Source organism: Camellia sinensis, chromosome 10 (genome assembly GCF_055761805.1).
Source record: "Camellia sinensis isolate YWXY chromosome 10, ASM5576180v1, whole genome shotgun sequence".
Classification (NCBI taxonomy): Eukaryota; Viridiplantae; Streptophyta; class Magnoliopsida; order Ericales; family Theaceae; genus Camellia; species Camellia sinensis.
This window is the reverse complement of record NC_138970.1, coordinates 147,793,871-147,818,326: the sequence shown is the minus strand read 5'-3', so window position 1 is coordinate 147,818,326 and position 24,456 is coordinate 147,793,871. Positions and strand designations below refer to the sequence as shown.

General features: G+C 36.0%; 2 protein-coding genes and 2 long non-coding RNA genes across 4 annotated transcripts in view; 1 reads left to right on the top strand and 3 right to left on the bottom strand.

Moving 5' to 3' along the window:
• Positions 1-20,498, top strand: part of LOC114295209 (uncharacterized) — a 71,323-nt gene extending 50,825 nt beyond the window's left edge. The window contains exons 2-3 of the long non-coding RNA XR_014342718.1: positions 12,018-12,124; positions 20,217-20,498. This is a non-coding gene — a long non-coding RNA (uncharacterized LOC114295209). The remainder of the gene's footprint in view (positions 1-12,017; positions 12,125-20,216) is intronic.
• On the bottom strand, positions 1,268-3,532 carry LOC114318095 (LEAF RUST 10 DISEASE-RESISTANCE LOCUS RECEPTOR-LIKE PROTEIN KINASE-like 1.1). The gene is given in 3 exon segments (XM_082892567.1): positions 1,268-2,390; positions 2,718-2,972; positions 3,222-3,532. Coding segments are annotated over 3 exon segments (1,305 nt in total). The 5' UTR covers positions 3,397-3,532; the 3' UTR covers positions 1,268-1,515.
• On the bottom strand, positions 7,511-9,546 carry LOC145801364 (uncharacterized). The gene is made up of 3 exons (XR_014342719.1): positions 9,110-9,546; positions 8,100-8,760; positions 7,511-7,815 (listed from the first exon to the last, which is right to left on the bottom strand). It is a non-coding gene; the product is annotated as an uncharacterized LOC145801364 (long non-coding RNA).
• On the bottom strand, positions 11,706-15,548 carry LOC114318063 (uncharacterized). Its single transcript, XM_028264926.2, has one exon. The coding sequence runs from the start codon at positions 15,422-15,424 to the stop codon at positions 13,589-13,591; it is 1,836 nt and encodes a 611-aa protein (XP_028120727.2). The 5' UTR covers positions 15,425-15,548; the 3' UTR covers positions 11,706-13,588.
• Positions 20,499-24,456: the final 3,958 nt, after the last annotated feature.

Genomic DNA, 24,456 nt, shown 5'->3' with positions numbered 1-24,456 from the left:
ACACCATTGCAACTCCAAACTCCGAAGACAGATTAACACCCAACCTCCAAACTCCAAACTCCAAACTCCGACCTCCACACTTGCTGCCAAACAACTTGCCAAACTCCAAACACCACCGGAAAAAACCATCAACCAACAGCCCACAGCTCCAAACACTATTGCAACTCCAAACTCCATTGCAACTCCAAACTCCAACCTCCAAACTCTGAAGACAGATTAACACCCAACCTCCAAACTCCAAACTCCAACCTCCACACTTGTTGCCGAAGACACCCACACCCACACCCACTGCAGCTCCACACAGAATAACACCCGAAGACAGATCAACACCCACACCCACTGCAGCTCCACATACCAACCAAAACACCGACCAACCGCTGGGACACCACCAAACATTAGAAGAAGATCACCCCTCAAACTCTCACCCAAAGAGGAGCGCAAGAATGAAAACCAGACAGATCTGGATCGACTTCGACATCCATGTTTCCGTCCAAACAAAGCATCAAAACTTCTCCACCAACCTGAACCAGAGTTCACCCCTCAAGCTCCTACTCGCAAAAGAGCACACGAATGAAGATCCTGGACGGCCCCGAATCACCATAAAAATCAACCGCTGCAATGCAAACACCTTAAGGTGGGAGAAATGAGGGAAATCAAGTTTATTGGAGGAAAAAGAACAAACAAACGAACGCCAGAAAGAACTAGGCCAGCCGACCGCCATAGCCGAAAGCGGCGGCCGGCCGACCCAAAGGGAGGCCTGGGAAGGAGGTTTTAGAGAGAGAGTATACACATTTTATCTTACATGTACTATGATTTAGTTTACATTTTAAGAGTCACTTATACATTTAGAGGAAACTGATTTGACGTAACAACAGATTTAGATGTACACTATCATTTAGCAACTTTAGTCACTCGTGATTGTCATTCTAATCATTTGCAATTCCAAAAAGTCTTAAAGATGTTGTCATGTAGCTAAACTATTCCAATTGAACCAATAGTAACAGTGAAACCATGGCAGTCTAGAAGCCACTTCCAATACTTCTCAAAATTGAAATCTCATCAAGTAAAAAATACATCCCACATACTTCCCCAAAATTTCAGTTATTGTTAGTTTAAAGAAAGAAATGTGTCTAATTTTCATTTAAAATATCTTCTACTGAACCATTTTGAAGTATGTAGTAATTGAAATTTAGTATTTTTCTTCTTTTATTCATCCATTTCTCTTTACCCATAAGAAAAAAGAAAAGAAAAGAAAAAGATCATATAATTCCTAGAAAAGTATAGCTCCATTTACTATATACTTCAAATATATCCAAATACGAACATATATACAATTGAGATCTCCATTTACTATATACATTCCTCCCTCAATATAATTATCTAATATATATAAGTAACAAAGGCAAGCAGATAAAAAGGAAAAGAAATTCAAAAACCATTCGCTTATAAACGATACAGTTGTTAAATGCATTTTCTTATCATCTACCTTGAAGTTTAGGAGAGTGACATGGAGCCTTACCCACTGGAAATGGATGTGGTAGAGCTACTAACCCATTTGTTGCTCACGAAATCCGGTGAAGATAGTGACTTTATTTTCTTCAACAACACAACATCATCTCTCTTAGGCGAAGAAGGTGATTGTGCACTTGTTAATGCCCCGACATTGTCAAGTTGCAAGCATCTAAAAGCCACCTCTGCCACTGATGTAATCGTCCTTTCAATTGAAGAATCTGACTTAAACCCAAGAGTTGGATCAACTAACTCATCTAGGGTACTATTTTGGATTCTGTTTATCGCTAAGACAGACAAATTAATATCTTGCTTATGCCTAGTAATGTCAATGGATGGCATTGATGATATGAGCTCTACGAGCACAACCCCAAAGCTATAGACATCATTCTTATCAGTGAGTTGGTAGCATTGGTGGTACTCTGGATCAACATAACCGGGAGTCCCTTGGGGGGCCGTTGAGACATGAGTGACATCATTGGGGAAAAGTCTTGAAAGCCCAAAATCAGCAACTTTGACGCAAAAATTATTGTCAAGGAGTATGTTATTGGTCTTGATATCGCGATGGATGATATCAGAAGCATGGAGGTAAGCCAATGCACTGGCGGTTTCTATGGCTATGTTCATACGAATAGGCCATGTGAGTGAACCAACATTTGCTCGATCGCCATGTAGATGATCAGCAACGGTACCATTGGGAATATACTCGTAGACAAAGAGCAGTTCCTGGCTCAAGCGTGAGGTGCAACCATAAAGCGTGACAAGATTGGGGTGCCTCAAGGAGGTTAGTATCTGGATTTCATTCATGAACTGCCTCACCCGCTTGCAGTTGTGCTCATACAGGCGCTTCACTGCAACTTCCCACCCATCCTGGAGTTTTCCTGGTTGAGAAAAGACCAAAGATTATGCCATTTTATATGAATGAATTATAGAAAAATTGAATATGTCACCATAAATATGTTAATGGTAAAAACATTTTGTTGTGTTTAGATTTTGAATTTGTATAAATAAAGAAAAAAAGAAAAGAAATGTGAATTGTATGAATAGAGAATATGCCACTATAAATATGTTAATAGTAAAACATTTAAGCAAACATTTATGTTAATGGTAAACACATCTCTTTTTTCTTTTCTTCTATTTCCACAAATTCAAGATCCAAACAAAGTCTTAACATTCTAATTGATATTTAGAACTTCGAACCATCTTACCATGGTATACAGTGCCAAAACTTCCATCTCCCAATTCTTTAGTAGGATCAAAGTTATGCGTGGCTTCTTCAAGTTCAGTGTAGGAGAAGACAGAGACCCCAAATTAGACACTACCTCCTTCAGTGCCTGCTTGCAGGGAGCAATTAGAAAAATTGTCCCTTGAAGAGATGTATGAAGAATTATAATTCCTTTCCTTGCAAAGTCGGGTAATAACTATGAGCAAGCAAAGCAGAAATATACTGCCTCCCGGTAATACTGAAGAAAATAAAGGTTAGTTAGTTTTGATTCACTCATACATATTCATGAATGCAAAAAAAAAAAAAAAAGGATTGACTGAAGACGGTGTAATGAATTTTTAAATGGGAGAACAGGTACGTAATGAAGATTGCACATGAAAAGAAAGAAGAAAGGAAAAAAATAACATTTGATGTATTTTTGCAATATAGATGCATCTAAATTTATTCATTTATTCATGCTTATAGATACTGCTTAGAGGTATATTACCTGTTGCTAGAATCAATATCAGGTGATTTGTTCCTATAAATAATGCCAAAGAGAAAAACATCAAGCAATTTGTTAAGACGAAATCAAAAATTGAGAAGTAATAAACAGAACAAGCACACGAGCATACCAAAGATTTATGCGGTACTATTAGTCTAGATCCATAGGCAAAGAACATGAAAGCGTTTTACTATGAAAATAGAGAACATAATGAGTTGGCTCTCTCTAAAATCCCCCACTGCACAGAAGTTCTCAAGATCACAAACCCTAGAACTCAAAATTAATCCCTTACATACAAAGATCCGCATAATACCAAACAGGGTCAATATAGACACAAATGCAAAATGAGGGGGATCCAAATGGGAAGGTTTCAAATGAAAAGAGAGAAATTGAAGAAGATGGGGTAATTAAAATGGGCTAGATATTCGTCGATCTTAACATCTTAAAGGGGTTCCACAGACCCTTTCAAATGAAGCATTCATTGTTCTATTGACAAACCCATCTTCAAGAGGTGATAACAAAAAGAAGCATCTTGAGAGAATTGGTTAAGCTTGCTAGAGAAAATGCTAATTTGTCTACCAAGTCTAAGAAATCTAGTCGTATGCCTTCTATGAAATAATTAGAAGGCGTTGCCCTCTAACTTTGCATGTTGTTTGTTTCTTTGGCCTAGCTCTTAAGCAGTGAGAGTTTTTTTCAGTGCTAGGTTTTGAATGCTCTGTTTTAATGGCTTGCTCAGACATCTTTCTTGTCCCCGATAGGGGAGTATCAAGCATATTTTTTGTTACATCTAACCCACTTACCTACCCTTAAAAAAAAAAAAGATATCTAGCAAGTAATAAGCATAATCCAAGTTGAATTTGGCACATACAACAATTCATAGTAATTTACTAAGCATATTCTGAATGCTTGAGCTTATAACTACAGGAAAACAGGTAATTAATCAAAACCTGCCAAGGTAATGAACCAAAATCCATATGGAGCAGACTTCTACATATAGAAGATTTTGGATTAAATCACAAATAACAGTATGCTTTATGCAGCAGAAAAATTCCAATACCGTGTTTTACTTGCTCAATGCATTGGAACTTGGAGCTGTTGTATCGAGGACATTGGCCTCCGTGGTCGTGACACTCACCACATTCCTTTGACACATTAAATCTGAGTGAAAAATTAGAATCCAATACAGAGAACAGATCTCTAACATTTTGCTTCCTTCTATCGTCCAACGAAAAGACTGGCAGTTGAATAAGCACACTGCTTTGCAGAATTCTCTCATTAATAAGAAGAGATCGATGGGCAACGTCAGGGTATTTATAGTAAACTGTGTAGCCTGAGCAGCTTTTGTAACACCTGTAATTGTGATTATGGCTAAAGAATTTCTCAATCCGCTGGTCAAGTGAACTGCTGCTGGTGGGGCATTTGAAGAAGGTGAGATTGGGAGAGACTGTAAAAGAAACAGAAGGTGTACTAGGAAGAGTCCAACTCAAGTAGGAAGTAAATGTTAACAGATGACAAAACTTGTATCTATTGATTAATCAAAAGAAGTACAAATATATAAGCAATAGAATGAAACCCTAATAACCTAAAGTACTAAACTATCCTTAATGAATAATATAAACTACATAATACTATCCTTAATGAATAATATAAACTACATAATTCACACTCCCCCTCAAACTGAGGATGCGAGCGCAGAAAGCATCGAAAGTTTGCCAAGAAGAAAATGAAAACGAGCAACAGTATGAGTCTTCGTAAAAAAATCGGCCAACTGAAGAGATGAGGGAACAAAAGGGAGAGTAATAGTGCCAGCCTGAAGATGCTGTCTGACAAAGTGACAATCTATTTCAACATGCTTGGTCCGCTCATGAAAGACGGAATTATAGGTAATCTGGACAGCACTCTGATTATCACAATACAACGGAGTCAGATCAGAAAGAGAGACACCCATATCAGAAAGAAGCTAGTGAAGCCAAACGATCTCGGAAGTAGCATGAGCCATGGCACGATACTTAGCCTCAGCAGTGGAACGAGCAACGACAGACTATATTTTACTCTTCCAGGATATGAGGGAATCGCAAAGGGAAACACAAAGACCAGAAATGGATTTGCGATCAGAGATGTCACCTGCCCAATCAGCGTCAGCATAGGCACGGAGAGTCAAGTCCGAAGAGGCAGATAACAGTAAACATTGCAACAAAGTGCCACGAAGGTAGCGCAAAGTACAAAGTAAGGCAGCCCAGTGTGTGGAACGAGGAGCAGGAACAAACTGACTGAGAATGTGCACAGCATAGGAGATATCCGGATGAGTAACGGTGAGATAAACAAGGCACCCAACCAACTCGCGATACAAAGTGGGATCCTCAAGAGGAACGCCATCAGAAGCAGAAAACTTAGCATGCAACTCAAGAGGAGTGCCAACAATTTTCTCATCAGTGAGATTGGCACGAGAAAGAATATCACGGGCATATTTAGTCTGAGAGAGAAGATACCCAGTAGGAGAAGTAGCAACCCCAATACCAAGAAAATATCGAAGAAACCCCAAATCCTTCATCTCGAACTCCTGAAACAACTGATGCTTAACCTCCTCAATAGTACTATAATCAGAGCCAGTGATGATCATATCATCCACATATAAGAGAAGGAGAACAAGCCCAACAGAAGTGCGCCGAACAAAGAGAGCACAATCATGATGACTAGGGCGAAAACCAAGCTGAAGGGCAACAGAGTGAAATCGCTCATACCAAGCACGAGGAGACTGCTTGAGACCATATAGAACACGGCGAAGACGACAAACAACACCAGGAGGGTGAGAGAGACCCGGTGGAGGGCGCATATACACTTCTTCAACAAGATGCCCATTCAGAAAAGCATTTTTGACATCTAGTTGAAACAGGGGCCAATGATGGGCAGCGGCAACAGAGATAAGAGTACGAACAGTAGTCATCTTGGCAACGGGGGCAAAAGTCTCATCGTAATCAATCCCATACTCCTGAGAAAAGCCTTGGGCAACTAGACGAGCTTTGTACCGTTCCAAAGACCCATCAGAAAGGGTTTTGACCTTATAGACCCATTTACAGCCTACAACATTCTTATCAGCAGGTAATGGAACCAAATCCCAAGTCTGAGTGTTAGCCAAAGCAGTTAACTCATCATTCATGGCGGCAATCCAATTGGTATCATGACAGGCTTCCTTGTAAGACCTAGGCTCAAAACATGTATGAAGACAAGAAAGAAAAGACTGATAGGAAAGGAAAAAACATATATTACCAAAACCATACCAGTTCGGAGGATGACGATCTCGCTTTGGGAAGCGATGTGCAGGAGGAGCGGGATCCAAAGAAACAGCTGGAGGGATAGTAGAGCTAGAGACAGGTGAGCTCGGAAGTGCTTTGCGGCGTTGATAAACAATAAGAGGAGCAGGAGAAGCGGGAGCTGGAGATAAGGTAGCTGGAGAGGTATTAGAAGTGCTAGTAAGAGGCAAAGTAGAGACCTCAAGGTCAGAAACAAACTCATCAGGAGAAACATTAGGAGGAAATGGGTCAACATGAACCAATTCATCCTTAGTAATAGGAACAGGGGTGGAAGGTATAGTGTAGTAGGATAGTTTTTCTAAAAAAGTGACATGCCTAGACACATATAGCTTTTTGGTGACAGGATCATAGCACCGATAACCTTTCTGATTAATGCCATACCCTAAAAAGACACATAGGACACAACGAGAACTAAGCTTAGAGCGCGCCCGTTTAGGCAGGAGCACAAAGCATGCAGAACCAAAAATACGAAGAAGAGAATAATTGGGAGTAACACCAAAAAGACGCTCATACGGAGATGAGCCTGAGAGAAGAGGAGTAGGCATCCGACTGAGAAGATATGCAACAGTGAGCACAGCTTCTCTCTAGAAAACAGAAGGGACAAAAGATGAGAACAACAAAGAGCGAGCTGTATCAAGGAGATGGCGATGTTTGCACTCAGCTCGACCATTTTGTGCAGGAGTGTCAGAACACGAAGACTGATGAATAGTTCCATGAATAGCTAAATACTCCTCAAATTCAGACAAGTAATACTCACCCCCCAAATCAGAACGAAGAATTTTAATGGTGGTAAAAAATTGAGTGCGAATCATGGAGTGAAAATTAAAATATATTTTGTAAAAATCAGATTTTCGAGTCATTAAATAAACCCAAGTAAACTGACTGTAATCATCCACAAAAGCTACATAATATTGCGAACCACCCTTGGTAACTATAGGGGAAGGACACTAAACATCAGTATGGACCAATTGAAAAGGAGAAGATGAAATAGAACTACTTTTATTAAAAGGAAGAGCAGACATTTTAGCCAGTTTACAACCACGATACTCAGAAATATCACTAATGGGAAAATTGCCTAAATGTCCAAACCTAACTAACATCATCAACCGATCACTCGACAGATAACCTAACCTAGAATGCCAAATATAAAACAAAGATGACTTATTGTTTAAACAAAAAGAAGACAATGCAGTAGAAGACACTTTTAGAGGAATATGTAAGCTGTCCAAGATATATAGTTCTCCAACTCTACGCCCGATCCCAATCTGCCTCTTGGATACCCGGTCCTGTACAACACAATGAGAAAAAGAGAAAACAACATCAAAACCGGAATCAGATAATTGACTAATAGAAATAAGACTGAGTGAGAGGTTACGCACATAAAATACAGGAGAAAGAGACAAATGGGAACAAGAAATAGAACCAACAGAGTGTACAGGCATAGAAGAACCATTAGCAGTAGCAATAGTGCTAGAAGAAGAAGGAGAGACACAATTACTGAGGAGAGATGCAACCGGGGTCATATGATGTGAACAACCAGAATCAAAGATCCACGAAGTATGGATATTACCTGAAGAGGATGAACCAGACAAACCGAACTGAGTGGTAGTCATAGCGGAGGCTTAGGACGAAAGATTTGGATTGGCCACCATGAAAGACTTGAACTGCACAAACATAGACTGCATATTGGAAGATGGATCATTCTCAGAAACTGGTGCAGAAAAGGCGGCAGATGAGCGAGATCCTGAAAATGTCTGTTTAGCGAATGGTGAACCAGATGAACGACCCTTGGGCTGCAAAAGTTTAGGACATGCATGTTTCCAATGGCCTTTCTGATGACAGAAGCTGCACTCATCCATGGAAACCTGAGGTTTGGGCTTACCAGTAACTTGAAATAAATGAGAAGATGGGGTGGGCAAGAGCGGAGGAGTGGCAAAAACTGACTGGGAAGCAGGAGTACCATGAGCCACCTTAAACCGAATTTCTTCCGCAATAAGCTCACGGACAGCACCATCCACAGAAGGCAAGGGAGACCGATGAAGAATAGCTCCCCGAAGTGGCTCAAATTGATCACGAAGGGCCATGAGAAATTATCAAGATGTTGTTTCTCTCGATACTTGATATAACTATCAAGTAACTGTAAATCGGACGGTTCCATCAAAGCAAGCTGATCCCAATAAGTAGTCATCTCATTATAGAACTCCTGAATGGACTTATCTTTCTGACTAGCACTGCGAATAGACATCTCAAGTTCATACTGTTTTGCAAAGTTAGACTCATGGTACATAGTCTTCAAATAGTCCCAAACTTGTTTAGAAGTAGAATACTTGGAAAAATTCATATGTTACCAGATGACAAAACTTGTATCTATTGATTAATCAAAAGAAGTACAAATATATAAGCAATAGAATGAAATCCTAATAACCTAAAGTACTAAACTATCCTTAATGAATAATATAAACTACATAATTCACAGTAAAAAGGTCACAACTTTTGGATTTTATGAGGCTTTCAAGATTTTTGTCAGTAACATTTAGGATATGATCATCATCATTAGAAAGCTTGCCATGAAGTTCATACCAAATTTGATCATTAACACCGAAATTGAGTTTTGGAGCTTTTCCCTTGCAATCTACGGTGCATAACCCACAATGGGGATAACTGATGTTGGAGTAAGAGAAGCTGATTTCCCCAAGATTTCCACAGTGGAAGGACTCTGGACAGTGTTGGAATGAGTTGTTGTCTTCTCCAAAAGAGTGAAGAAACTGTAGGTGAGAGAGGACAAAGAAAGCCAAAATGGAGGAGGGAACAACCATTGTAGATTCACAATTTAGCAGTAAATAAAAAATAAATAAATAAACCCATCAAGAGTCTTTGTATAATGTTCGTTAAGCATCTAGTCTAGTACCATAGAATTTTCCAGATGTTGATCATGTTGGTTTGGCTTCTTGACACGGCAATTGACTTGGAAATACTGTTAAAGGGGAGAGGACTGGCACAGAGAGAGAGAGAAGAATGGGGTGAAAGTAGAGACAGGTGGCCTAATTGTTGTTGATTGGAATGGTGGGCCCGCCAAAGACTCCAATGATGTTTCACACTCACCTTCTCATTCACTGACTAAGCAAGCACTAATAATGACATTCACCCATTCACTCTCAGACTCTCCTTCCACTGTCTTTGTTGAAGGAATGAATATAGGTATATTCATTGACTCTTTCAAACTCCCTCACTTTCACCAAAAAATTATTTCAAAGTGGGGAATCACTTATTTTGTGTAGTAATACTACAAATACAATTATAAAAATTTTATTCAAAAATTACTTAAAAATATAAATGGGGACTTCGGATTTATTCTACATTAGAATTGCAAATAAATAGAACTGTTCGTGAATAGACTCGAGTTCAATTCAGTAAAGACTCATTCGAACATGGTTCGTTAAATTTTTATTGCTTTTGAGATCGAGCTCATTAAAATCTTATGTCTCTTTTGAGAATCAGCTTATAAGCTAACTTATTGCCTTATTTGAGGCAAATCACCTTTCTATTTTTTTTGGATATTTTTTTGTAATAAGCCAAAAACCCAGCTTATAAGCAAAACATAGTAAAGCTCGTCTCGTTAGCTCGGCTTGTTAGTTGAGTTGGTTTAACATTTATTTAAATAATAATATAAATATATTATTTATGTATTAAATAATGTAAAAATATGTATAAAAAATAGGATAAATATGTTATTTATATATTTAAATAATATAAATGTAAATAATAGCTAAATTTATTTATATGTAAATAATAACTAACTATGGATAATACATTTATATACTAGTATGGTAGATATTATTATTTTGGTAAGCTATTGACTTTTTTCTGTTATGTTTATAGATATCATATATATAATTATATAATCAAAGTATCAATTCTAATTTTAGTCTCATACGTATTATAAATTTATAATTTCTTTGGCTCGATATGGCACGTGAATAGTTTGAGTTTAGTTGTTAAATTTTTATTAAGTCGAACTTAAACTCGTTAAAATCTTAATAAATAAGTTCAAATATACTAACGTTGGGCTTGACTCGACTCATTTATAGCCCTATTCTACATATATATACTCTACAACGCATCAATCTCTATCGCACACAAATTTTAGGCACATCCCAAGCTTAATATTTTGTATAAGTTGGAAACTACCTACATAAATGTGTGAAACTGTTGGTGACAATGAAAACTCGAACTTTTTCTACTCCCTTTGAATATTCTACCTTGGAGGTTAGTTGTGTTTGATAAAATTAAAAATTAAATACTGAACTAATTGAATTGAAAAATTATTTGATAAAAATTAATGTTGAAATTAAAATAAGATGAAATTTGAAATTTATTAGTATTTTTAAATTTTCCCTTTCAATATGAATATATTCACTACAACAATTTACACTTTTGTGATCAAATTTGGCAACTAAAGGAAAATTTAGTAGCCAAAAGTTGTAGAATAGTTGACTAAAAATTAAATTAATCTGCGTACTAAATTGTTTTAATAACTATATATTAATTATTGGCAACTAAAACAAAATTTAGTTGCTAAATATGTCACAATAGGCGACCAAAAATTGTTTTAGTCGGCATTAGTTCATGTTTTAGGCTACTAAAGTTTGTTTTTAGTCACGGTATACCTGTTTTTGCATGCTAAAATAAATTTAGCCACCAAAAAGCTAGCATAATGTTTATTATTAATCTTTGGTGACCAAAACTTTGGTCGCCAAATAATCATTTTCGGTGAGCAAAAAATTTTTAGTCGCTGTAAAGTAATTTTTGCCTACTAAAATAATTTAATCGCTAAATAAATTTTAAATTTTACTTTTATCTTTGGTGACCAAAAATTTAGTCGGCGAATATTTATTTTCGGTGACTAAAATACCTTTAGTCACCAAAAATGCTACAATAGGTGATTGAAATTTAGATTAGTCGGCCATGATAGAAATTTTTTTGGGGTTTTTCTGTCCCTCTCTCTATCTCTCTCCCTCTCGGGCTCTGTTTTTCTGTCTCCCTTTCTCTATTTCCCCATTTCACTCTACCTCTAGGGTTTGCTTTTTTATGGTGTAGGGTTTTGATTTATGTGAAATCAATGAACCGATGATTGAAATGGGTTTCTATAAAATGATTGAAGGAACATGTAATTTATTGGGGGGTTTTTTATCCCGAATCAAGATTTCCCCATTTCACTCTTGTTCCAGATTCAAGATTTAGCTAGATAATTGAAGAATAGCCCCAACCAGCATGTTTTGATAATCTTTTATGGGTTTTTTTCTTCTTCTAGATAATACATAGTTATTCTTCTCGCCAATCCAGATTACTAAGCAATAATTCAATATTTATTTGTAGTATTTGGAAGTTTTGTAATTTTTGGGGGGTTTTTTTTAGCCACAGTCCAGATTACCAGTGTTGCCAAGATCGGTCTCGTGGCCTATTCTGAATTCTCTTGTTTCATCCCTAGATGACAGCTTGGAGTGGAAAGGGGCTTGCTTCTACAAGAATCGGGCTTGGATGGAGTTCCACAACAAAAGCCGCATAGAATTTGGTGGAGGCACTCTTCATGTTAAGGTCAATACCCTTTTGGGTTTTTTGTGTCGTTTAGTTTATTTAGTGCTGATTTAGTTTCAATTTTGTCAAAAATTTGAGGATTGGGTATGTAGGTATGTGCCATTTTTACTTATTGAATTGTTGATTACCGGCTTATCTACAAGGTTAATTAAGCTGTTAGAGAGATATAATTTTTATTATTTATATTATAACCTAGACATGTCCTTTCATGTGTGGCCGAATTCTACTTGTAAGCGAGCTAAGTCCGTACAATTATTTTCATTATTGAATAGGTGGTGAAATTCGAACACATAATCTGTTAGTAGTAACTCTAATACCATATTCACTCTCATAGCATATTGAATTATTGACCATCAACTCAGCTAAAAGTTTAAGCTAGTAGAGAGGGGGCAATTTTATTATTTTATATTATATCATCCATTATTGTGACGACCCCGCCACATATAATATTTTATATTTGGTTAATTAAGGAGATTTGAAATTTTAATTAGTCGTTATCCTAATTTTATTTGGGATTTATGAGAATTGTGGAATCTGATTCGTATATGATTCTATTAAAGATTTATTTTGAAATTAGAAATTAAGGGTCCAAATGGCTTAAGGACGTGAAATTAAGAAGTTGAATCAATTTAATTTTTAATTACGGACCCATTTGGAAGTTTAATTAAATATTCGATTCAGTTAGTTGTGATTATTAAATTATGAGGATTAATTGGAGTTATTAAGTTAATTAAATTATGAGGATTGAGAATTGTGATTATTACGAATTAAATTTATTTATGGGGTGTCCAATTTGAATATGTAATTTATTCACGAAAATTTGGAGTCTGATTAGAAATTGAAGGCCTAAATGGTTTGAGAAATCAAAATTAATGATGACAATAAGTTTAATTTAATATTTGGAGCCGTTTGGAGTTTGATTAAAAAAATCTGATTCAGATTAATAAATTTTAATATAATTAATTGGGCTCTAAAAGAAGTCAAATTAGATTAATTAAATTATGTGTTAAGATTTATTAAGTCTAAGGGTTGCTTAATTAAATTAATTTTGATCGTACATTAAGGCCTGGTTTGGCATCAACTAAAAAATCTAAAAAGTCAAAAAGTCACTATCCTATTTAAGTCACATCATCTTATTTAAGTCATATCACCTCTCTATTACATCACTTCAAACTCAAGACATCCCAAACCACCCCTAAATTGTAGAATAATCTAGAATTGGGTGTTATGCGAGTATGTGTGTTAAGAAAATCTGGGTGTGAAAAGAAGGCTGTGTGTGTGTCTATTTTTTTTTTTTTTTTTTGGATAAATAAGTTATATTATAACCAAAAAAGATAGATATACAATGAAATTCAATACACATCCTTTGTAGGGAGAACAAACATAAACATAGAAATAAACTACTCCCTCAAAAGAAACAAACTAAGCCTATAGACGACAAAAACACCAAACACAACAAAGGATTCAAAATTTCCCTCTAGCACTCTTCAAGTAATGAAGTTTCGCTTTGAGTTTTCTTCTGTTATCCTCCTTTGTAGTCTCCTCATTAATGGGATCACTTGGAGATGGACTTCCTCTACTTTGTAGGCTCTTTGTTTGACACAACAACTCTTGATTTAATTCTCCATTTCCCAACTCTCCCATATCACATGATTCAAGGACATCAAAAGCATTAGATGTTGATGGGGTGAAACACTGCGTCTCTGCCTCTTTGTTTATCACTGTCGTTGAACCTTGCCCACCATCTCTCCCTTTTTTCTTCACCACTTCCCATTTGGTTGGAACTTGTATGTTAGTCTCCTTGACTCTCCATTCTTGTTTGGAAGATGGAGCGTTCAAGGTCTTTGACTTCTGAGGACACAAATTAGTGGTATGACCAAAAGTCTTACAACCATCACACCTTTGAGGCTTCCATGGAACCTCAACTTGAATCTCATATGGGTCACCATAACCAAGATTTATTTTGAAAGACTTAGGGATCTCTTCATTTGCTGGCACTTCAATACATATTCTCGCAAACGTAAGTCTGCTTCTCTTGAACGTAGGCTCATCCAAATGAAGAGGAGTTCCCATGATGCTAGCAATGTAACCCAAACCTTCTTCAGTCCAAAGCTCCAGAGGAACATTATACAACTTCACCCAAAACGGCACACTCAAAAATTCACACTTTGTTAGTTTTAGTCCAGGTTGCCATTTTTTAACAACAATCAATCTGGCCCCAACGTAATAGGGGCCATCTTCCAAAATTTTGTCCATAGCCTCTTCACTTTTTACTTTAAAAATAAAAAACCCATGATCAATGGAGATAACATCCTCAAGCAAATTTCCCCAAAGTTTCTCTGCCCAAGTTTTCACATAATGGAAAGAGAATCTTTTATCAATAAAGTATCCAACCAAGGCATTTTCCCAATGAGAAAAGCCTTTTTTTGAGATCTCTATAGGGACATTGTACATGCCATCTACTAGGTTCTCAATCTTATGGGCACCTATTTCATACTTCATTTTTGACACCTTGTTAATCTCTTCTTTAAGTAAAGAGCTCCAAGCTTGTAGAGGCTTACCTAATATAGCAGTTGTATCACCATCAAGACATTCATCCTTGCCATATTGTGTGTCTTCCATATGTAGTTCGGCTAAATCTTCATTACTACAAGCTCGCACATTTTCAACACTCTTCCGTTGCTTGGTATCAATTACTTCTCTCTTTTGGTCAGCATTGGGTGAGCCAAGTTTCTTTGACATTATCTTTTCATTTGCCGCCAGTGGGGAAACAATGGCCAATTTTGGCCACTGCTCAAGATCAGTTAGCACTCTAGTTGGTGTGTTCCATGCATTAGGTATTTGGTGTTGCTTTGATGATTGCTCAGTTGAGGCTTGCATTTCCACATTCATTTGCAACCGTGGTGTACCAAGATTTCCACACAAACATAGACCGACACAATCACACTCGATTGAGCTATCCTCCGATTCCATATACCTTAATCCCCTTTTGTTTTCATTCGAGAGCCTTTGCCATGGTCCTACAAAATCTCCAAATATGAGAGATTTGGGGGCTACTCGGATACGTGTAGACCTGCGGGGGAGTACATCAGGCATCTCATCGGTAGATATTTGAGCATCCCCCTGATTATCAAACTCCTTAAAGGAGACCTTGGTTGCTTTGCACTTCGCAGATTTGCATTTTGATTTACGCTTGGCTAATTTGCTCTTAGCTAGTTTGCCCTTCTTCATTGATAGCTTGCTGCCCTCTCTGTCTCTCTCTTTGTCCCTCTGTCTCTCTCTCTCTTTCTCCTTAATCATCTTGTGACTTCTCAGTGACAGAATCTCACTTAGGCATTTTGTCGAACAGGTTAAAGGCAAGACAGCAAAGAATCGATTTTTCAAACCTTTAGTGTATCAGTTCATGCCAAATGGGAGCTTAGAGAAGATGTGTACAGCTACAAGATGTGTACAGCTACCTCTTTATATGGAAGCTTCAACCTAAACAATCTGGGTGGGGCGCAACAGCCAACAATCATGAACAAAAGCTTCTCAGCCTTGAGCAATGGCAAGAGAGAGATAGAGCCTAGTCTTCCTTTAACGAGCAAGAGTGGGTGCGTGAAGCAAGATCAGCATCGTCGGAGAAGATCGATCATGAAGCCTTTGACATCGCTCAGCGGAATGAGCCTAGTCTTCCTCTGGTTGAAGCTTCCCGATTAGACGATCCGAGAATCTTTGATCGTAGTAAATCCGAAGCCCTGAGTAGCTTTGCAAAGATCGGCACTATCGTGTGTGTCTATTCATTGTATGTACGTTGTATTAGATAGAGCCCATTGAATTCAATCTTTAACATTGAGAAAGAGAGAAATTGAGCCGTCTTGAGAGAAAGGCCGAGAGAAAGAGAGAGAGAGAGAGAGAGATGAAGGAACTCAAGGCTTGAGAATTGAAGGAAGAACAAAGGAGAAGAGGGTTTTGTGGGATACCAAAATTCAAGCCAAAAAATTGTGGAAAAATCATCTTTAAGGTAAGAAATTTCATCCTCTTTCTAGTATAGTTTAAATAATCTAGACATAAATTGATTCAAGATGGATTTTGAGAGGATTAAAAATGAAGATTTGAAGATTAATTATATAAATTTATACGAATTGGGTTTTGCATGTAAAATCAAGTTAGATTGAAGAATATGAGTTATGATTCCTTAAATTTGTTAAATTTGGGTTCAATTTTGAGAATCATTCTTAAATTGAGTTCTATAAATTACATGCAACAAGAAATGTTTGAAGATTGGATCCATGCAATGGAGTATATAAATGACTTTGAAGAAAAAGTTATAAAAATCATGAGTTCATGAAATTTGAGAGTTGATTTTGGAATTAAAGGAAGTTTTGATTTTATTATGAAAACTAGGAATTTGTTTAATCCATGCATGTAATTGAATTTAAAAGTTTTATTCAATTTGAACACATTTTGGAACATCTATGATCATAAATTAAGTTTTTGATTAAGAATTGAGTTAAGTTGAATTTCTAAGAAATTGATTTGTGTAATTCATAGTTAAGTTTGATTTTTGCTATTGATAATGAAATTGGGTTCTATTTTTACATACATCATGAAGTTTTCAAGAATTTTGAAAGTTTAATTCATATTTTAAAGATTTGTGGGTTTGATATAAAGAAAATGAATTAAATCGAAATTTGGACAATTTGGGAATAAATTATAATTTATATTTGAGAATAAAAAATTAGTTTGATTTTGATTTAAATTTCTTACATGTAAATATTTTTGAAAGGGCTTTATAGCTTTAATTTGTGTTTTATAAAACAAAGAAAGAAGAGTGTTGGAATTATTATATTCATGAAATTATTGGTTTAATGATCAATTTGATGGTTGTTTTGGAGATTGAGATTTGGGTTAATCTAGGTTTGAATGTGATGTAAAATTTGGGGATTTTGGGGTTAGGAAATTTACATGTTGAAATTGATTTGATAAATGGTGGATTGGGTACCTCTATGTTCTATAAACGATTTTGGAGGAATTTTATTAATGATTGAAGTGGTTTTACCTAAGTTGTTGAGTTTATGAAAATGTTGATTTTTGACTTTTGTGGTTTAATTGATGGTGGTATTGTGCATATAAATTGGTTGGATATTTAAAAAGGTTAATAACTCAAAAAATGTACAAAGGATGGGTGTTGTGGAGATTGGATAAGAAGTTTGTTTGGGTGACTTGAAGTTGGAGGAGTTCTTTAGCTTGTCATTCCATAGCATATCTTATTTAGGATCAATTTTGTAGATGTTGTAATTTTCATTGAAAGTTTTTCCTTAATTTTAGATCCTATTTACTAATTGTTAGGATTGGAGGAAGGCGTCTCTACACGTCTTGGGAATTAATTCGTAGAGTTTCAAATCTACGCTTTTGCTATTTTGGAGGTGACTATACTTACCATGGAAATTTACCTTATCTCTATCTTTAATACAAAGTTTGAAAATATTTTTGAATCAAAGGAAGTAACACATTTCATCATGATATATGTATAAGAAGAAAATCTATAAATTTATTAAGGTCAAATGGTGAGTTTAAATAAATATATGATTTTATTTGTATAATGAAGCACTAATTTTTTTATGAGAATGTATTCAAGTTGAGTCCTTCAAAGTTTATGATGATGATGATCAAAGGACAATGAAACGTCATGCAAGAGTATTTATTTTTATTGATCATATAACCGAATATAGCCTTTGGGGCCACAATGGCTGAAATGCTTTGGGGTCCTGGGTACCGAAATGTTTTAAGGACCATAAGGGTCGTTGTACATAAGGAGTCCTAGGGACCAAAACATTGAAATGAGAATTAAAGTGCTACGATGACATGAGTTATGTTCCTATGGTTATGTTTTGGGTAACGGTACCGTCACCACCTAAGTCGCGAGGTAACGCGACTCTAAGGCTATGTAGTGATTCGTATGATGGACATGAAATCTTAATGTATTGAAAAGTTGTATTTTTGTTTACTTTCCTCATTCAAATGTATTTTTCCTGCATTACGAGATTCTTTGGAAAAATCTTGATAACGGTTTGTGCAAAATTTTCTCAATTTTTATAAATTTCAGTCCAATCAAGCTCTTGTGTTTATTATCTTATTTTGAACCCAATTGGAAGGAGCAAGCTTTATAACTCCATGGGATTGGTATACTCATTGGGCTCTAGCTCATTCTTTTTTTAATTAATTTTTTTTCAGATTTCTAGACTTTTGTGTGGCTCGCCTCAACTTGGAAGATTAGAGTTTCTGGAGGATCAAATGTGAACATCTAGTAGTTGAGGTTTTGATTAGGGTCACTCTAGGATGTAGTTTTATCCTTTGTTTTATGAAGTAGGTTGATTGTAAATATTTGCTTTGTGAAGTTGGATGTATTGATGGATTCACGAATAGTATGATTTATTTTGGGGGTAGTGGTGCATGGAAACTATCATAGTAGCATGATGATATTTTTGTCTTTGAATGGATCATCTCATATATGTTGGCCAATCGAAGGGTCTTATGCACTATTGGTGATGTGATATAAGAATTATGCTGGTGATTATTGTGTACAGGTGTTATAGCGTTGAAGTGCGCCCTCTTGGCAGGGGTTGCCTTGCCGAGATTGGGTCGTAGCAATTATTGAGCTTTCTGCTTGAATTGAAGTTTTTGGGTATCTACATATTGATGTTGTTCAAAGTTAATGACTCAGTTTGAATTTTAGATTGTTCAGGGACTTGTGATTGAATATGGAGTTTTTTTTTTTTTTTTTTTTTAAATTCAGTTAATCTCTTGGCAGTTTGGATTATTGGGTGTCTGGACAGATTTTTTTTGTTGTTGAATTTGCTGCGTGATTTCGTTGTTGTTGTGACTTTTTTTGTTCATGACCCAATCAAGTTTTAGTGGTTAAAATGATACATGGCTAAGATCATTTACACTTTTGGAGTATTGGGTACCTACAGATTGGTGTTATACTGCTTGCATCTCGTGCTTGGGCCTTTTTGTCTTTCTTTTGGTAGAATTTCTAAAATGGGTTTCTCTGTATGTTTGTGGTGAGCATAAACAAAATTGATTTGGGCTATATATTGGTTAGTTGTTTGAATTTTTCGGTTGATTGTGTTGAGATGTTGGGAAATTTGGTTTATGTGAGTCTCAATTTTCAAGCATGCTGAATTTGAGGTTTTTGTTGGCTTTCTTGGAATGACTCGTTAGAAGGTTTTGTTATTGTTTAGATTTCGATTTTCTTCCTGACAATTCATGTTTTCCCGACTTGTTTGCATGTTTGTTTAGATTTCGATTTTCTTCTTGACAATTCATGTTTTCCCTTAGACTTGTTTGCATGTTTGTTTCGTTATTCAGGAATGGAAATTGGTTAGTATAAACATTTTCGAATCTGAGTCTTTCAGTTATTGCGAAGTGTGCCCCTTAAAGAATTAATTTTAACATTTGGCTCATTTGATAACACCATTAAGTGCTTAAATGTGGAAATTTTCAGTGGATCTTCTATCAAGTTAGTTTAACAGAGCATGATAAATCACCATTTAAAAGTAAGAACCCATGTTAAAAGGAATCCAAGTTTTATGCCATAGAGATGTAACTCAGCACATAATGCTTAACATGCTTCCTTAGTGGTGGTTTTACGATCTTAATAAAATTATATTTGAATTTCTATTGTTACTAATTATATTCTTATATATTTCAGCACTATTAATTTTTATGCTTGTGGTTTGCTCCATGACGGGTTAGCTTCGATGGCAATGTTTAACTTATTGCCTTGTTGTATTACAACCATGGAGTTGAGATATGGAATTTGGAGGAGTTTTTAACTCAAATATATTGCCAGTCATTACAATATGGATGTGTGACATAGATGTTAACCATAAAAAAGAAATATCATGTCTGATTTCAAATTTTAGGAATGGATAATTTCAAGATTTGCAATGGAATAGGCTATGTCATATAGTTTCTTCTAAATAAATGAATTACCCGTGGTTTCAGTTTAAAATTAAAAAAAAAAAAATTGAAAACTACTACTAGAAACTCATTTTACAAACTGTTTGCACAATTATTTTCAGGAATTTTTTTCTCAATTTTTCAGGGACAAGATATTTTGCCATGGAATGAATGGTTGTTCACTGAAGGTGATAGCAGTGCACATATTGCGTTGCTTCCTTTGCATCCTGATCTCCGGGCCAAATTTAACGAGACTCCTTCTTGGGAGTATGCACTAAGCATGTCCAGCCAGCCTTTTGGTTTTCATAACCTGATATTTAGCTGGATAGACACTATTGATGGGAACTATCCACCACTCTTGGATTCTTATGTGGTAATGCATTTATATGGCCTTTTATAATTTATTGTTTGGGGTGAGTTTGCAAAATAAGTTGATGCTATACTTTTTCCATTTTATTTTGGTTTTTTTTCTTTGACATCTCTGTGATTGTGTCATATGGTTTGGGATAATTTGATCTTTCAAAGAATTATTCCGACCACTAGATCTTTGAATTCCTTTGAAATTTTATCCTAGGACCTATGACATTAATGATTATAAACAACATTCTTAGTTACTTTCTTGAACATGTAACATTGCATGTGTATTTATCAAAAAAATAAAATACTATGCAAATGCCACTTGAGAGGTGCAGTATGTTGAAGCAACTAACTCTCTACTGAGACTACTAATGATTAATACTCTTTATCATCCCCTCTCAAGCTAATAGGTGAGGGTAACACCATTAGCTTGTCCTTTAGTTATAACTTTCTTGTTGACTTTTAAGAAAGGGGAAAGGAGGCACTAGGTTTTGGGAAAACATGTACTGGATGGCATATAGTTAGGGCTCTTATACTCTTATGTTAATCAATCATTTTAACACTAATTAGATATAAGACAAATGAAAGGGCATTCGGGGGGTGAAAATGCAAAAAAGCCCTTGAACCACTCTATAGATGTCATGGCAAGCTTTCTCGCGACAAATAGGACCTGTGGGGATAGATGACATGTAGTTAGCACACGTAGGTTGAGAGTTAGAGTAAAAAATGCTTTTTACTTAGTTGAAAAAGGACGTTCGGGGGACGAAAATACAAACAGCCCCCAAACCACTATACGGATGTCACATGTAGCTTCCTCGTGACAAATAGGACCTATGGGGACAGATGGGACATAATTAGCACACATAAGTTCGGAATTAGAGTCGAAAAAACCTTAAAGTTAGTCGAAAAAGGGCGTTCGGTGGATGAAAATGCAAAGCATCCACGAACCACTTTATGGATGTCACGGGCAACTTCCTTGTGACAAATAGGACATGTGGGGATAGACGGCATGTAGTTAGCACACGTAAGTTGGAAGTTAGAGTCGAAAACGCCTTAAACTTAATCGAAAAAGGGCGTTCAGAGGGTAAAAATGCAAAACAGCCCCCAAACCACTCTATGGATATCATGGACAGCTTCCTTGTGACAAATAGGACCTGTGGGGACAGACATCATGTAGTTAGCACATGTAAAGTGGGAGTTAGAGTCGAAAACGCCTCATACTTAGTCGAAAAAGGGTATTAGGGGGGCGAAAATGCAAAACAATCCCTAAACCACTCTATGGATGTTATGGGCAGCTTCCCTGTGACAAATAGGACCTATGGGGACAGACGGCATGTAGTTAGCACACGTAGGTTGGGAGTTAGAGTTGAAAACACCTTAAACTTAATCGAAAAGGGCATTCGGAGGGTGAAAATGCAAAACAGTCCCCAAATCACTCTATAGATGTCATGGGCAGCTTCCTTGTGACAAATAGAACATGTGGGGACAGACAGCATGTAGTTAGAACATGTAAGTTGGGAGTTAGAGTCGAAAACGCCTTATACTTAGTCGAAAAAGGGCGTTTGGGGGCGAAAATGCAAAACAGCGCCCGTACCACTATACGAATGTCACAGGCAGCTTTCTCGTGACAAATAGGACCTATGGGGACAGACGGGACATAATTAGCACACATAAGTTGGGAATTAGAGTCAAAAAAGCATTAAAATTAGTCGAAAAAGGGCGTTCAGAGGGCGAAAACACCATAAACTTCACATCTATAGTTGTAAACATTGCCTTACATTTGTGCATTTTGGGTCCGGTACTATGAACACTTGTAATGGTTTAAGTGTGTTTTTTTGGATGTTCATACGAGTGAGTTTATTTGTGTTTTGGGATCTCAATGGTTGTAATTTTTATGGCATTTTGCATTCTTCAAGTCAAGTCCGATTTTATTCACTCATCATATACATAAACAAAACTCTAAATCTAGAATTAGTTGTTTCACTGTGTATTCACTGGTATTTAGTGATTTAGATCTTTTAGTTAACACTTCAATCACGTCTGAGAGTATAATGGAAAAAGTACTAAGGAAGATGAACAATTTAATTTACTCACCATGACCTCTAATGTTTTTGCCTTAGAGTATCAAGTTCTACATGCATTTTTGGTATTCCATTTTTAATTTACTCACCATGACCTCTAATGGATTTGTGGATATTCCATTTTTGTGTACAAAGGACAATTTATACTTTTGTATAATTAGCCTCTTTTGTCGTCCTCTGCTTTTGTGTGGATTAGTTTTTAATCATACAGATCATTTTTGGCTTGGTATATAATTGGTGTACTATATATAGATTACCGTTTGTTGTGGTACAAATTACCATGGTAATTTGTACCACACCAAATGGCTATTTGGCGTGGTAGTGAATATATTTTTTATGTACGGAAAACGTGGTTTTCGTATAATTCTTTGTTTTGTATAGAATTATTATTGTAGGTTGGAATATACTTGGTTTATATGGAATTTGACATTAAAAGTTATTCATTTTTCGATGGAAGGAAGTGAAATGGATGTAAATTGTCGAATGATTGATAATATATGTATTGTTTTGTTTATATACATGGTACAAGTTGCACAGAATACATACAGGTTGTGGATAAGTTAATTTAAAAAAAAAAACATAAAATGATGTTTTTGGCAACCAAACAATTGGCAGCTAAAAAAATTAAAATGAAAACAAATCTTTTGGTGACTAAAAACAAATCTTTAGAAGATTAACAGTTTAGTAGCTAAAAACACAAAAAACAAAAATAAAAAGTAAAAAATTGGAGACTAAATATTTAGTAGCCAAAAAAAATTAAACTTTAGGCGACTAAAAATTTAGTAGCTAAAAAACAAAATTAGATTTTAGGCGACTAAAACTTTTAGTAGTTAAAAAAGGCTTGGCGACTAAAATATTTAGTGGCTAAAAAAATTAGACTTTAGGCGACTAAAAATTTAGTAGCTAAAAAGAAATAAGATGATCGAAAAAAATATTTTGGCGACTAAAATTTTTAGTAGCTAAATAATTGAAGTTTTTGGCTACAAAAAAATTTAGCTGTTGAAAATGCAATATTAAATTTATTTGAAAGCTTTTGGCGACTAAAAAATTAGTTGCCAATGGAGGACTTTCGGCGACTAAACCATTTTTAGTCACCAATTACCTTTCCCGACAATTATTCAACGACCAATCTAGCGACCAAACATTTTGGTCGGTAAAAGTTTTTGGTGACTAAAGTGTGACTTTTGGCAACTGAATTTTAGTCGCCAGAAGTGTAATTCGTTGTAGTGATTGTGATGATGGTGAGGTGGAGGTGGTGTAGGCGACAATGACAATGATAGTGGTGGTTATGGTGCTAATGATGATGGTGACGGTAGTGGTGGTGTACGATGCGGAGGGATAATGGTTGTGGTGATAGTGGAGAGGTGGTGTAGTGGACGTAGTGATTGTATTCGTGGTGATTTGATGGTGGTGGCGGTGGTGTAGTAGTGATGGTGGTGATTGAAGCGACAATTATGGTAGCAATAAAGATGGTGATGCAAGTGGAGAGTTGTGGTAGTGGTAAGGGCGACATCTGTTATGGTGAGGTCTCCTCTAATTATCATTCCCTTTGTGTTTTGGTTGGTGATTATTATAAGAAGAAGAGGTAAATGAAATGGCATTTTCAAGAACGATAAGAGGGAGTACAAGGGGAAGCTCCTATTTGATCCAACAAGGAGTGGTGTGTCTCTAGAAGTGTGGCCGGAGAGTTACATATTTCAAAGAAAAATACTATTAACTCACACTTAAGAATTCATAATTTATCCTCAATAGATTTGTGTTGTAGAGATTAAATTGATAAAATATGGGTCTATGAGTAAAATGAATTTAAACAATTGATTTCTTTTTCTGAGTAAATTCTGAATTGATAAGGATGAATTTATAGTGTTATGGTATTTCAAATAATGGAATGCACTCCAATCATGGTCTTGACTTTCAAGATAATGTTTGTCTGCCATCTTTTTGCTT

Excerpts from the sequence above, each read along its gene's own strand:
- LOC114318063 (XM_028264926.2), bottom strand. The coding sequence starts at position 15,424 with ATGATTAAGGAGAAAGAGAGAGAGAGACAGAGGGACAAAGAGAGAGAC.